At 30.2% G+C, this 15,520-nt stretch overlaps 7 protein-coding genes and 1 non-coding gene across 8 annotated transcripts; 4 read left to right on the plus strand and 4 right to left on the minus strand.

Annotated features, from left to right (window-relative positions):
• Positions 1 to 829: 829 nt before the first annotated feature.
• TVAGG3_0801310 (uncharacterized protein) lies at positions 830 to 1,063 on the minus strand (the record flags this gene model as incomplete). The annotated part of the gene is made up of 1 exon (XM_001310292.1): positions 830 to 1,063. One exon carries the CDS (start codon positions 1,061 to 1,063, stop codon positions 830 to 832), a length of 234 nt encoding a protein of 77 aa, XP_001310293.1.
• Positions 1,064 to 4,161: 3,098 nt separating this feature from the next.
• On the minus strand, positions 4,162 to 5,831 carry TVAGG3_0801320 (microtubule severing; the record flags this gene model as incomplete). The annotated part of the gene is made up of 1 exon (XM_001310293.1): positions 4,192 to 5,829. One exon carries the CDS (start codon positions 5,827 to 5,829, stop codon positions 4,192 to 4,194), a length of 1,638 nt encoding a protein of 545 aa, XP_001310294.1.
• A 1,333-nt stretch (positions 5,832 to 7,164) lies between these two features.
• Positions 7,165 to 7,649, minus strand: TVAGG3_0801330 (histone H4-2; the record flags this gene model as incomplete). The annotated part of the gene is made up of 1 exon (XM_051247352.1): positions 7,304 to 7,609. One exon carries the CDS (start codon positions 7,607 to 7,609, stop codon positions 7,304 to 7,306), a length of 306 nt encoding a protein of 101 aa, XP_051082827.1.
• A 153-nt stretch (positions 7,650 to 7,802) lies between these two features.
• TVAGG3_0801340 (histone H3/CENP-A) lies at positions 7,803 to 8,246 on the plus strand (the record flags this gene model as incomplete). Its single annotated transcript, XM_001310295.2, has 1 exon — positions 7,803 to 8,219. One exon carries the CDS (start codon positions 7,803 to 7,805, stop codon positions 8,217 to 8,219), a length of 417 nt encoding a protein of 138 aa, XP_001310296.1.
• A 312-nt stretch (positions 8,247 to 8,558) lies between these two features.
• TVAGG3_0801350 lies at positions 8,559 to 8,632 on the plus strand. Its single transcript has one exon. It is a non-coding gene; the product is annotated as a tRNA-Lys (tRNA).
• Positions 8,633 to 11,105: 2,473 nt separating this feature from the next.
• TVAGG3_0801360 (uncharacterized protein) lies at positions 11,106 to 12,125 on the plus strand (the record flags this gene model as incomplete). The annotated part of the gene is made up of 1 exon (XM_001310296.1): positions 11,123 to 11,857. One exon carries the CDS (start codon positions 11,123 to 11,125, stop codon positions 11,855 to 11,857), a length of 735 nt encoding a protein of 244 aa, XP_001310297.1.
• A 120-nt stretch (positions 12,126 to 12,245) lies between these two features.
• TVAGG3_0801370 (uncharacterized protein) lies at positions 12,246 to 13,327 on the minus strand (the record flags this gene model as incomplete). The annotated part of the gene is made up of 1 exon (XM_001310297.1): positions 12,704 to 13,327. The coding sequence occupies one exon, from the start codon at positions 13,325 to 13,327 to the stop codon at positions 12,704 to 12,706; it is 624 nt and encodes a 207-aa protein (XP_001310298.1).
• A 943-nt stretch (positions 13,328 to 14,270) lies between these two features.
• On the plus strand, positions 14,271 to 15,377 carry TVAGG3_0801380 (protein serine/threonine kinase protein; the record flags this gene model as incomplete). The annotated part of the gene is made up of 1 exon (XM_001310298.1): positions 14,293 to 15,078. The coding sequence occupies one exon, from the start codon at positions 14,293 to 14,295 to the stop codon at positions 15,076 to 15,078; it is 786 nt and encodes a 261-aa protein (XP_001310299.1).
• Positions 15,378 to 15,520: the final 143 nt, after the last annotated feature.

Consider the following 15,520-nt stretch of genomic DNA (forward strand, 5'->3'; position numbering starts at 1 on the left):
TTGATGGAAAATGTATTTATATAAAAAACATTAAAAAATGGTAGTTCGATTTGAGGGAATAGATAATTATTTTGATTAACCATTTTTAGTTTGAACATGTATAAGGTTTCAGAAAATCTATTATTTCGAGGGAGATTCAGACGTGGACTTAAAAAATTGAAAAATTTGAAAATTATGAAATATAATTTAAATATCAATATGCAATCGAGTTTTGTATTGACACAACCTGGTTTATTCATTACAATTTTCATGACAGATTTTTAATTGAGCTTTACTTTTGAGATAAAGATTAACCATACCTAATTTACTATCACCACTATCAAATTTTTACATAATATCATTCATTGAATAAAAAATCCTTTTCAAATTTCATCAATGTTAGATTTTTGTTATCAAGTAATTGAATGATAATAAATTGTAACTACAACATGCAACAAGAATATGTGATATTAAATATTAAAGTTTTTCCGAATCTTTTGAGAAAAAAAATCGATTAAACAATCAGTACTTACTTTATTCTTGTGGTTCATAATTTAACTTGTAATGAGTTTGAACTCAAACCATACAAAATATAAAATATAATTTTGAATCATCATACAAAAAATAACGAATGAAATCCATTAACGTGCAATTACGATTGCTCCATTATAGTTTAATTAATTTATCAATGATGTATAAATTAGGTAAAGCCGATACTACACTTATGTTTCCCGATTTTTGTGAAGATTGAATACAACTGAAAAAATCCCATTGAAAATAAAAATAATTTTGAGTCTTTTGATTACATATTCAAAATTCTCATATCGTTTTTCACAATTATAGATTCAGTTTAATGTACGGAACCGAAAAGAAGATGCCATACGAGAAAATCCATAGATATAGATTCACAGAAGAGGAGGACAGGAAGCTCAAGTATCTTGTAAGAAAGCTTGGTACAAACAATTGGTATGAAGTTGCCACAAGAATCCCACAAAGGACACCAAGACAATGCCGTGACAGATGGAATCATTATATCTCTCCAAATGCTAATAATTCTGAGTGGACGGAGGTTGAAGACCAACATATCATCCAATATCTCAAGAAATATGGAAAACAATGGACAAAAATTGCCCAACATCTTCCAGGAATAGGGTTGTTAAAAATATCAAAAATTAGCGTTTTGAAGACACCATGGTGTCTTATAATTTTCCCTTCCTTATTGGCGTGTAGAAATAAATGCGCCAATAGATTGAAGAAGAAGAATTGTTTTTCTCTGAATGAACTTTAAGCAAAACGGCTGTTTCAGTCATTAATTCTTAAAAATAAAAAGGGTAAAAACTAAATACAATGGGTAAAATTCAATAGTGTCTGTGCTATCGTTCAATTTGAAGGTGTCTTTTGAAACCGCAAGACACATTGAATTTTTGAATAGTGTATTATGGTTTGACAGACACCAATGAAAAAAATAAAATGATATTTATTTTAAATATATAAGATCCTTATATAAAATATAAATATTTTATCGTTTTATTTTCTTGTTTTAGAAATGTTTTTTATTGAAAAATCAATAAAACTAACTCCAAAATAAAATTTTTGATTTAAAGACACTATGATGACACCAGGCAAATCTTCCAAGACACCTATCGTCGGGAATCTAACAACCCTATCCAGGAAGAACACCAAGTGGCGTAAGAAACAGAAGCTGCCTTCTCTCCAGAAAGGATGAAACAGACCCATTCCTCAGGACTTTGCTGAAGGATGAGTATATCAAGAAGTCTGAAAGGGAAAAGAAGAAAGAGAAAAAGAACATTCAGGAAATTCCTGAAAAACCGATTCTTCCTCCATGTCATGAATTGTTTGTGCTTGCAAACATTCCAATGAGCACGCAGCTTGGAATTGCATTTGATTTCAATTCCAATGAATCGATTACAGTATAATCTGAGAGCATAATTGTCAATATTACCATTCAAATTAAATAATATCTTTCTTTAACTAGTTATTTCTATTTTATTGTAATTATGTCCGTTCAAAGAGACATTATTTCAAGTTCGCACAAAATAATTTCAAAAAAACGACTGTATTTATTTGATTGTTTTAATTAATTTAATTTTTCCAAAATTAAATTTAAAATAAATTATCAAAATCTTATTGTAGATATGTGTCGCAATGAATTCTTCAGCGACTACATTATGTTGATAGTTCATCAAAATTGAGAGGATTTCTCAAATTTAATATATTATTTTTATATTTATTTTTAATGTGCGATATTATACAATTGTTTTTATGAAGAAAAAGAAAATTCTGCCACTCAATAAAAAATGGAACTTTAAATTGTTTTAACATCACAAGATATAATTATATTTCTAAGGAAGTCAATTTGGAAAATTGTTTTCACTTTAGGAGAATATAATTTTCCATTTGGAAAATTTAAAAAGTGAGACGCGCAGGATTCGAACTTTTTTAAAAAGTTGATTTAAATGAATTTTAGTGTGGAATATAAGGATAATATCATATTTAAAATAAGAATATACTAGTTTAGGTGGTATTAATTTTTTCGATAAATTTGAGAGTATGTACGTTTAGGGCATGAAAAGTGTCAATTCGCTCAGCGAAAGCTGAGCTAGCTTCGTTCTCGAAAGAATAAGGAAGGAGTGAAGGAGAATGATACAGAAGTTGACACATTCATATCATTTCAACAAATTTTGATCAAATTGAAATTCAATAAAATTCAATTCAATTCAATTCATATCCTTCAGTCAGTACATTGATATCCTTCTGCATCACAATGATAACTCGGGCATCAATAGTTCTACAACTAACTCAGAAAAAACAAGATTATTACTTCCTGCTTACAGCTTTTAAAAAGTTTCGATGATAAAAATCACTCTACTCTCGTTTATCGACATATGGTGATAGTAGGTAAACATATTCTTATCGATATTAATAAAAATATTTGTACGAAAATCTTATCCAATTAGAGAGTTATTCATAAAGTATATGATAATTATAATTACTTTATCTTTGTTTTATCTTTGAATAAACAATTTAATTTAAATTGCATAATATTTTTTGGTTGAAAGACAGGAAACTTAGTTGAGTTTGTATTATTTTTATCGTTTAATTCATTGTATCAGTGAGTGATCCAGATATTTAAGATATTTAGAAAAAAATTTTTAATTTGATTAACAAATTTTAATCAAAATAGCAAAAATCTATTTGATAGCTGTAAACAAACAATAATTTTTATTTCAAGCAAAATCACTTATTTTCATCTAAACGTATAAAATTGTCAATTTTATGAAAATAAATTGAAAATCTTATGAAATATAAAGGAGAGTAATATTTTTCAATTTTCTTTTTTTCTTTGTCTCAAATATTTTCTGTTGGGAATTTTCTTGTTATCAAAAAATAATTTTAATATTTGTTTATTTCATTACATACAATAAAATTTTAAAAACTCTATTTCTTCTCAAGAAAATTTTTTCCTTCATATGAAGAAACATTTTGTTCTCCATTTGATACTGAGTCTAAATCTCGATTTTTGAATTTTCTTCTTTCCAAATTTCTTTTTTCCAAATTAGAAGTTTAATTCAAATTTTCAATAGTTTATATATTTTCTCAAACCGTCTCAGATTTTCTCACTTTTTAGGGATTTTCTCTCAAAATATACAAAAATAGTAATATCAATACATGTGTCTAATATACTTTAAAACCATCGTGACAAAATTCAAAAACGAAGAGTTCTTCTCTCCAAATTTTTTTCAAAATCAAAAAAATGAGATAAAAAAGTACGTTTGGAAAATTCATTTTTAGCATTTTAGGAATTTTCTCACTTTTCTTCCAAATTGACATCCTTAATATTTCTCAATTATTTACAATTTATGTCATTCTCAAAAGATCTGTTTTGAATAAAAAGTAAATTTTTGAGAAAAGATGATTAAAATACTTCTTAAAGCTTATTTTATAATTATTTGCGCTATTAAATTTTAAAAATATTGTTAATTCAAGACGTTAAATTTCAAAAATAGCTGAAATGGCAGTTCTGTATATATGTACTGCTTTTGATTGGCCTTTGTATGCTGTTCTTTAAATGAAACTAGAAATTATTGTTTGTTGATTATTGAAAAAACGTCGCATTACAACATTTATGTAAAACTTCATTAAAATTGTGATAATTTAGTCATGAAATACAAAATAACAATAATATTTTTATTAAACAAACAAAGCTGAATATTCATTCAAAATTTGTCGGGCAGTTTCAGCATATTCTTCATTGGAATTCTTGACCTTAGTTAGCATTGGTTTTATTGATGCCAAAGCACCAACCATTTCTTTATATTCATCTCCTTTTTCCTCATCATCCAAAAATTGAGCTCCGAACATTTGCAAAATCACTTCTACTGTAGAAACAGCTATTTCAGCATCCTCTATAAAAGCAAGTGCTGCTATTCGAATAACAACAGGAGCTGACTTAATATTTAAACAATCAACTTTTAAGCGAATAATGCCAAGTAAATCAGCTGCTAAATCTTCTCTACTATCTATGATCTTCTGTAGAGTATCATCAAGACCTGACATTGTAATCATATCGTTAATAGAACATAATTTGCTGTATTTGTTCGTAAGAAACTGCATGGAGTCACTGCGACCTTCCTTGTATAGTTCGAATGTTTTGTTTTTTGGTTTCTTCTTTTTCGTGGAGATATTAAAGTGAAATATTCCAGTTTCTTCTGGTTTTAAAGTCGTATTTGAAGAAATAGTTGTTGACGTTGAATTAGAGCGCGAAGACGATGCTGTTGACGTTTTTCGTGATCTTTCTACAGAAGAAGGTCTTATTTCGTCTAAATCAAGTAATCGAGGTGTTTTAACTTGAACCGATCTTTCAATCTCGCCTTTGCCAATTGCATGAACTCCCACATTGGCAAATATGTATGGTTTGAACGAATCTTTTCTTAATCTGTCTATAAGAATTCTATCTCCGGAAGAAGAAGCAATAGTCATTGTAACGTTGTTTATTGCGATGTCATCTATCTTGTCGAAGCCTAATGGCATGTAATCGTGTAGTTTAACCGGTTCCCAAGTAGCAGTTTTTAAATAATCTTTTGATGCTGCAAATATGAGTCCATCTTCAGATTGGAAGCGAATAATTTCAATAGATGATGAATCTAATGGTATTTCATCTGCCTTTATCTCTTCACATTTTTGAGTATCGAAGAAATGAATAGATTTATCAGCGCTTCCTGCAGCAATAAGTTGCCTTGTTGCATGGAATTCAACAGTAAGAACAGCATCTTGGAAACAATCGAACTTGGCTACTTGTCTTGTAGAAGTTAAATCAAAAACTTTAACTGTTCTGTCATTACCAGCAGTTGCAGCGTAACGACCGTCTGATGATATAGCTATATGGTTGATAGTGCCCTTATGCGCACTGAACATCTGTAATGGTCTTCTCATTTGAGTTGATAATAGCAGTAATTTACCATCTGCGCCACCTGAAAGTACGATGGAATGATTAGTTGGATGAGCACATAAAGCAGTGACAGATGATTTATGTGCAATCCACTGATTTACACACCTAGAATCTTTTATATCGAAAATCATCACCGTTCCTTCTGTGTTTCCGCACAAAAGTAAATTATCTTTATGAGAGAATTCCATTGCCGTTATTTTTATTTTGAATGGTCCTAATGTGTTTTTGGGTTTATTTGACCCAATTGACCACAAATTTATTAGAAAATCTTGTCCAGTTGACGCGAACTGCTCGCCCGTGTCTCTGTTAAGCCGGACCATCTCCACGCGACCATCATGCGCAATGATGTTGTGCAAATTCTCCAGCTCTCGATTTTCCATTGAAATTTTATTTTCAAACGTTCATTTTCAGGATTTTATGATATGGCAAATTTGTCTCAGTAAAGCAAAGGTTTAAATGTAATAAACAGATTGCTCATGCGATTTATGACTATTATCAGTAGTAATGTTTATTCAAAAGTCAATCTCTATACAATCAAATTTTCAAACAAAGGAATGAAAGAAATGAGTAAAAATTTATCGAGATTACATTATAGGTAAATGTAATTCTTTATCGAATACTACCGAAACTCTTTTTATGTCAAATATCTCGAATATTACGAAAATGAGATCGAATATCTAATAAGTATGCTAGAGTATCATAAAATAAAGTTTATGTATCATTCGTAGAGAAGAAGTATTTCGAGATTTGATAGGATTTTAAGAAACATATATTATAAAGTTTTCATTCTGAATATAAAACAATAAGAATATGTATTTCCATCTACTGTTAAGTAGAATTTGTTTAGATAATTCCTTTGAAAATAGCTAAATTGTAAGTATAATCATATTGTGCTGTAATTCGATGAAGTTGGCATGCAGAGCACTAACATAGCCCTCAGAAAGCAAAATGGATGCATTTCTCGATCTTTGATTTTTCCAAAAAAATTCGAAAAATCAAAATATCAGAACAAAATACAAATGAATTTATTATAAAAATGTATTTTTCGAATTTTTTTGACGGTTTTATTATTTGAATCTTTATAACTCGGTATTTAAACAATTTTAATTTATTAAAAATCAGTAAAATACTATTATTTTAATCAAATATAAATAATCTAACTTTAAATATTCAATTGTTATGATCTATGATTAATGAATTTATATTAACTCTCAATCTTCACTTACAACTGAAAGAAAATCAAATTTATAGCTTTTAGGCTGTTCTGTTATAAACCTAATTCCCACTTAGCCCGATATTTTTTTAGTGTAGTCTATTGCAAATTTTCAGAAGTGGTCAGATTTAAACTATATCAATAGGAGCTATATACTCCACTACTATTGGGTGATAGAATAGTTGATAGATTTGTTCATTTAATTCAGTATTTTTTCCATTTCAAATTACAATTTCTTTTTAACTCATCACCGCCGTCATAACAATAAGATTGTGTAGTAGATCAGATTCTCTCACATTTACCAAATAAATTTTACATGTAAAATTAGAATCGATCTTAGATGTTATTTTTAACGTAATACCCCTAAAAAGAATACAGAGTTCGATATTATTTGAACGATACTTCAATATACTTTAGAAAGATTTTAAATCTTTTAATGAATTTGCAATTTCATTTTTCAGTTAATTTCATCTGAATAGTAATTCTGTGCTCTGGTTAATCAGGATCATTTCCCATTTGTTACGGTTCTAATCTTTTAAAACAGATCTTTATTCTTAGTTAGAATATTATCAAATTTTGAACTTAAGGTATGAAAAAAAGGTATTTAAATAAATAAGATGTAAAACAATGGTAACATTTATTTAGAAACCGTAGAGTGTCTTGCCCTGGCGCTTGAGAGCATAGACGACATCCATAGCTGTAACTGTTTTACGACGAGCGTGTTCTGTATATGTAACAGAGTCACGGATAACGTTCTCAAGGAAGTGACGAAGGACGCCACGGACTTCTTCGTAGATATCACCGGAGATACGCTTGACACCACCACGACGAGCAAGACGACGGATAGCTGGCTTTGTGATACCCTGAATGTTCTCACGCATAACCTTACGATGGCGTTTAGCACCACCCTTACCAAGACCCTTACCACCTTTACCACGGCCGGACATTATAACTAATGAAGTTCAGACGATAGAATGTCAAATCGCATTCCCCGCCAAAAATGGCGCTATGACAAATTAGACCACCAAATTTTGTAAACCGCATTTTCATAGTTTATTGAATTTTATTAAGTTTATTATGACATATGGTCTATTTTTGGCGGGGAATAAAGTACTGAATGGAATTGCCATTAATTTTATAATGGCTCGTACAAAACAGACAGCTAGAAAGTCCACAGGTGGCAAGACCCCACGTAAGTCCCTCGGTGCCAAGGCCGCTCGTAAGTCAACACCAACAATCGATTCCCAGGGCGCTAAGAAGCAGCACCGTTTCCGCCCAGGTACAGTCGCTCTTCGTGAAATCCGTAAGTACCAGAAGTCCACAGATCTCCTTATCCGTAAGCTCCCATTCCAGCGTCTCGTCAGAGAAATCGCTTCTGGCTTCCGTGGTGATCTTCGTTTCCAGTCCTCTGCTATCGCTGCCCTCCAGGAAGCTTCTGAAGCTTACCTTGTCGGCCTCTTCGAAGACACAAACCTTTGCGCTATCCATGCTAACCGTGTTACAATTATGGAACGTGATGTTCAACTTGCTCAGCGCATCCGTGGTGAGCGTAACTAAACTTATTACTATTCTGGATTCTTTTTTAAATTATAAGTTTTTTCCCTTTATAAACCTCATTTTTTGGTAAAAACGTTTCCATCAAATTGAGAATAAAGGTAATGGATTCACTTGATATATAGATAGACAATTCCATAGATAGAAATATGAATTAAAAATTGAAAAATAATTTGATATTTTCAATTAGGTTGAGATATATGATCTCACACTAATGGAAACGAATAGATTCCTATCTAAGCTTAAATACCTTGTGAGAAATCCCAATTTCGTAATTTCGAAAAAAAATTAAGTCTGAATAAAGAGAATTTTTACTAAAAATTCATGATGAAGAAATGTGAAGCCTGTGTAGCTCAACCGGATAGAGCATAAGACTCTTAATCTTGGGGTTGCGGGTTCGAGTCCCGCCACTGGCTTTTTGATTTTTCTTTTTTCATTTTCTCTTCAACTAACTGGAACTTGGTTTAGATCATGGCAATTTTTCGGTTTTTTATGATGTAAACTATCACACAGTTGAAGAAAGCTAGTTCTAATCTCTTTTGCTTCAAGACAAAGAAAATTAGAAATGTAATTTTGCAATTTTCATATTGGTATTCAGTTCTAACGGTGGAATGGTCATCAATTATCAAGAAGATTCAATCAATTATAAGTTGTTCTGATTATTGGACAGGAAATAGAGAACTTGCTAAAAACTTATATTTCTTGTAGTTTCCAGTTGCAAACCTTGCGAACGGAGTAGGCTTAAGATGAAACAGTTTTGTGATTAGATAATCTTGATTAATAGGAATGTCATTTATGAAAAAAGCAGATTCTTGAAAGATGAACTGGTGCAGGTGTCGTATCCGTCACCTAAATTCCTTCTTTGTTCATTGAGACTGAACAATAATCAATTTTGTTGAGCAACGAACAAGATGAAGGAAATGAAATATTTTATGATTTCAGTTTGCAAACCGTTTTCACATCTCTTCCACCTCTTCGAACGAAAACGGAAAATGCATTAGAGAGCTATAGGTACTGAACTTATATGGTTTTGGACAATGAAGTTGTAATTTGTGATTTTTACACATCCACTTCATCCAGAATCAAACTTAACTCATTGAATGCATATAGTAATTTAATTGATCAATATTATATTTAATAGTGCTGTGTTAAAAACAATGGCAACTTGAAGAATGCAAGAAAAAGATTCAAAATCAAAACTAATTTACTTTGCTTTATATATGATACTTGAATAGTCTTTTTCTAGGAATGTGAGACATTCTTCTCGCTTATAGTTGCGAGCCCCTGACAAACAATGAATTCTCATCATAATTGTTTTTATGATATACTTCGGCCTAGTTTCAATAAGCATACATATACATTATAGGATATTTTTATGAAATTGTCGGAGAATCAAATTAGATTCAAAATGAATTTTAAATTGAAAATAATAGCTTGAGACGTTTAGTAGAACCAAAGGAAACCAATAGAAAATAACAAGAGAGTATCTATATTCATTATTTCATGAAATTGAATCACTAAATTGATTCAAGTTGAAATAAACACATAATTTGTATGAAATTGTATGAACTTATCTCATCATATATGAAAATAGCTAAATGGCTTTGTGGTACTTATATTTTATACTTCGATGTGAATGCACACGGATATAAGTAACAGGAATTATTCTATTACAGTATAACGCTGGATGGTAGACCACTTCATTAGATAAACAATCCAATCAAAGATATATTTCATATCTACCAATTAAATCTGATGTTGAGGAAGTTGATGGGATCAAGAGTAAATGAAAATCTGAATTAGTGTATGGAAGGAAGCATAATAAAACCATTTATCCATGTTTTGGATGGATATTTGTAATTTGAGAAAAACAACAATCCCATAGAAAACCGGTTTGCTTCAATTTCGATGGCTAAAAAGTAAGTGAAAAGTGAATTATTACAAATTATAGATGATGTCTAAATCATTTATCTTTAAGTAATGAGTGAAGTATTGAGATTGAGAAAGTAGGTTTTTCTCAAAATTTGAAATAAAATTTAATAAATTAAAATTTAGCATATACATCAGTATCACTTGATAATTGATTCAATAAAATCATGAATCCTTTGAAAAAATAAAAAAATTGAAATAAAAAATATTTAACCACTAACTAATTATGGATACTTTTGGAAAGTAAATTTTCAAAAATAACTTTTGAATCATCAATTTTTACATGATAAATTTAAAAAGATTTGGTTTCATTATCTCAGCAAATTATCAGATGATTTATTATAAAAAAATTCAATAGCATCCAATAATTTGAGAAGCACCGAAAAATCATATGCAAAATATAATCACGGGCATCGAATGCAAATTCATCAAAATATACTAACTATTAATTTTATAGTATTTAATAATTTTATTTGAATTTTCTTTAACCAAATTGAGGGGTAATTCAAACTCTAATCAATAAAATCTTTCTTACACAATATATATCAAAGTGAACATTTCATATGTAGATAGTAATATATAGGGATAATACATATATATTCACTCTATAAATCCCATAATAATCAGATTTTTACCATAAATTGAACAAATCTCATCATTTTCATCGATCTTATGACTAACAATTATATGAAACTAAATAATTGCTTTAAGTAAATAATGACACTTTTATTCTTTCTCTTTAGACAAGTGTTTTCTTCTTGATCATCTTCTGGCCAAATTTTCTTTCTAAGAAAACTTCAAACTTCGATTGGCTTCTGATCTTCATATTCATGTACAATGGCTTATGAGGCGTTCGTTGTAATATATTATACCGATAAATTCCTATGAAAAAAGGATGACCAAAATCATCCTCTCAAATATTTGAGAGGCATATTGAATTTTATTTTGAGAAGGGTGGATCACTTCTCTTCTTTCGAATGTCACGCGCATCCTCTGCTCCATTAGAGTCCATGGATAACATTAAGGCATGTCTCAAAGGTTATTCCCGCCTCCTTAGACGTGATTTCTTAGCTATTCTTGTGAAGATGACCGCAAAAGAATTCGGAATCAGAACTGTTAGATGCGATTGGAGAACAAGGAAAGGTATGTTTGCATTCCTTCAGGGATCATGGGAAAGGTTCCATCCTCTTCTTAATCAACCAACTGTTTTTAATTGGTATTGCACAAACTTTGATTCAGCCGAGAAGCTCTTCTCCAACAGAAAGTTCGTCATGTTTATTTATGCCAATTGGAAACAATATGAGTCATTTTTGACCAATCCAAATACAATTCTTTGCATCAAATCCCATTCTAACGGTATCGAAACCCTTATTAACAGCCCATCTGTTCCTAAAGGTTTCGATTGGCTTGAATCAGAACCAGGAAAGTCAATCCTCGAGATTGTTCATCACTTTAAGAATGGACAAGCAGGAAAATTTCACCAAGATGACATAGAAATTGCTTCCTCACCAGAAGAACAGACTCCAGAACCAATGAAAGAATTGCAGCCAGAACCAGAACTTAATTTACAACCAGAAGCAGATGAAGATCATATCGACCTCGAATACGCTTTCTTCTTATATCCACAAGACTATATGTTCGTAGACTTCAAAAAACCCATGCAGATAACACATATTGACGATCCATTCCTTATGGATGAATATTCACTCTAAAAACCTGTTTTTTATTCTTGCTTAAATTTCAAATATTTACAATTTTTGTAGATCATTCAATCGTCTCAAAATAATTTGAGATAAAAGATAGCCATCTTTATCCGCCCTATCATAAATTAATCTAAAAAATAGATCTTCATATCGTATTCGATAGGTTCCGAAGATGATTCCAACATCAGTTAATATTTTTCAATAGTTTATTTTCATTCAGAAATCCTAAATTTAAAATAAATGATTAGATATTGGATCTAAATATATTATTATTCGCTCTCTCAATTTTTTGACAGTTCGATTGTTCATTTTGTTATAATTGAATAGTTCTCAACTATTTGTTAGTCTTTTTATACGATCAAATCACATGCCTTTTCATAGTTTGATTTGGTGTAGTATTCGATCAAGAAATTCTCTCTAATAATTATTTTGATAAGGAAAATCCACGGCCACAGCTGCCCAGATCAGAAATATTAAATTATGTACATTTGTACATCATTATTCCAGCATAAAACATTGATTGTATGACAATCAATAATTGTTAAATTCTTGATTGGTTAGTTTTGGAAAAATAGATGTTTTAGGTCATTTTAATTCCGAATATCAAAACTACAAATAACGCTTGCGCTCTTATCGGTACGAACAGTCAAAGTCGATTCGAACCTTTCGTGCATTATTACAACACCTATAACTACATCGGAACTTATTCAAAAAAGTCATTGAAGTAAGAAAAACATAAAATAAACATGGAAATAGTTATTTAATATTTGTAATCTAAAAGGATAGTTGCGTAACAAACAGAATTCGCTTTTGATGGCGCGGTAAGTACGGATCTCTTGACCAAAAAGGATAGCGCTATGGAGATTTGAATTTCCTTCTTGGATTAATCGCAGTTGAGATCTCTCTTGCCATTTTAATAGTATCATCATTCCATTTATATTCATAGGGATCACCTTGAATTGATCGCTCAAATAGTGATGGAGTTTTTGGCAATTCTCTCTTTACAGGAGGGTGTGGATTAAATTTCGGTAGATTTTGAATAATCTCTTCCTGCCTAAGTCTGTTGAATAAATGCGTTGAATATCTATGTCTTGTTGTTAAAGGTGGATGACCTTTAAATTTTTTATAAGAATATTCAGATAAATCAGGTAGATCTATAGCAGGTGATTCTCTCGGATCATTTTGTTTTAAAAGATATGGACATAAAGGACGACATGGCAAACTTGTATAATTATCATTGATTTTTATATCATAAATTGTTGGAGGAGCAGGTTCTTTTTTCTCCTCATACTTTTTATGAACATATAATTGACGCCTTGCTGTTTTAAGTTGTTTATATCGTGGTCCGTTATATTTTTTATTGGTTTTTGCGTTATAAAATGTAAGCCACTTACCATCTTTTTTGGATCTGAGGTCTATAGCTGTCCAGTTCGGGTGGTTTGCAAAAAAAGATTCTTTGATAACTTGAATTTCATCCATTTACAAATAAAAAAAATTTCGTTGATAAAAAAATAAAATTTAAGAAAAATTAATATCAAGGAATAATGATCTTTATAAATAATAATTTTATTTGGCTGTTTAAATTTTCCGAAATTGTAAATATTTCGTCATAATATTAGAATTCCTGATAAAAATTAGAAAAAAATTTTCATTTTAAATCGAGAATCAAATTAAGTTCTGTTTTAAGCGATGAGCAGATGTTAAAATAAACTACGGTCAGATAGAAAAGATTCACAGAGAATTTCCTTTTCGCCAATAGATTTGAGATCAGAAATTTGGAATTTATTATATAAATCAGAACTAATCGTGCCAAAATATCTTGAATTTCGTAAACTTTAAAATTATCTTGTAAAAATTAAATTCTGTAAGATTGGCTGGCCAATAATAATTTTTGGTGGATTATTTTTTATAAATCGTTTAATAAATTATTATGTATACAGTTTATTAATTCGAAAATGCAATGAAATAATGAGATTGGTTCTAAAATTTTTCAGGGAACAGATGATGACTTCACTTTATATAAATATTCTGTTAACTACAAAGAAATACATAAAATGCATAAGAGGTGATTTATCTCTTCAATTTTGAGATCTAAAATTGTCAACTCGTATAATTGTTATATTAATGATGTAATTAATATTAAGATTTATTTGAACAAAATTATTTCGGTTCCAATCAAAATTTTGTTTTTCAGACCCATTCAAATTAAACAATGATTTTTTCAATCAATGTATAATTATACTATTTACATGAATTTAAGTCAGATCAAATAAAAAATCATCAAAAAGTATCCAAAAAGTCATTTTTTTTGTCATCTTGTTTTCTAAATGGGAAATAACCATCTATAAAATAACACAGGACAAAGGGGTTAATGTTCCGTTATAAAATTCTTTCAAACAATTTGTTTCAATTTTTTTGGCCCAAAAATTTTTTATAATTTTTTAATGTCGACAAAGCAACGCTACATTCAACAGAAGATTTTATCATCCTCTCAGAACTCTAGCACCGAGATCTGTTATGATCAAATGGAAAAGCGCACCGTTGTACTTAAAAAATTTCCGAAAAATGTAAAACCACTCGATCGCTTCTTAGAAGAGGTTAATGCTCAAGCATTTATCTCCAGTACCGGCGTCATACAGACATATTCTGCTTTTGAGGAAAATGACAATTATGTCTTAGTGATGGAAGCCGGAAAAACCAATTTGATGGACATAATTAAACACGGTTGCCTTTCTGAAACGCTAGTTAAGAGCTTATTACCAAATGTTCTTGTCGGATTAAAAGATCTACACTCGAATCACATCGTCCACAATGATGTCAAGCCAGAAAACATAGTCCTCTGCCTTGATGGTAAGATGAAAATTATAGATTTCGATTTAGCGACAATCCATGATAAAGAAAAATGTAATTATGAACACGGAGTTTTCGGAACATGGCCATATATGTCACCAGAAGTTGTTGACGGAGGCGACCACACAGAAAAGGTCGACGTTTGGTCCATGGGAGTTGTCATGTATGTTGCTTTGACAGGTGTTTTACCATTTAAAGCACCGAACCAAACAACCTACTTAGATAATGTCAAGCAGCAACCATTTAATAAGATATTACTTGAGAAAGTTCATTGTTCTCGTCAATTAATTGATCTAATTTCAACAATGCTCACAAAGGATCCTGCAAAACGCCCTACGATTAGCCAGTGCTTGAAGCATGAATGGTTCAATTCGTATTAACTCTTATAGATTTTTTATATTAGTTATCGGTATTTTTTCATGTTTAATAAATCTTGTTTGAATCTGATTTATTGCTAATTACTTCTTTTTTATTATTGACTGTGTCGATTTAACAAATTAATAAGGATATCTTTGAAATTGATTTGCATATTAACCCCAAAGCCTTACCTTAAGAACTAATCACTTAGTATTTAAGTGAAATGTATTGATCTATCCTCACCAATGGCCTAATTATTGTGATTTTTAAATGATCGCATTGTTTTGAATTTATTACTCTGCTCAACTTTTTTTCTTCTATGAGAATCATTGTCAACCATTTTTAAGATTATTTTATAACTAAGTCTTCATGATACTGAGTTCTTCATTATAAATATCTCAATTGATTAATAAAATATTGATTTGAGCTAAAATACATTTCAATAATGAATAAACACAAGATAGG

This window comes from Trichomonas vaginalis, chromosome VI (assembly GCF_026262505.1).
Source record: "Trichomonas vaginalis G3 chromosome VI, whole genome shotgun sequence".
NCBI lineage: Eukaryota > Parabasalia > Trichomonadida > Trichomonadidae > Trichomonas > Trichomonas vaginalis.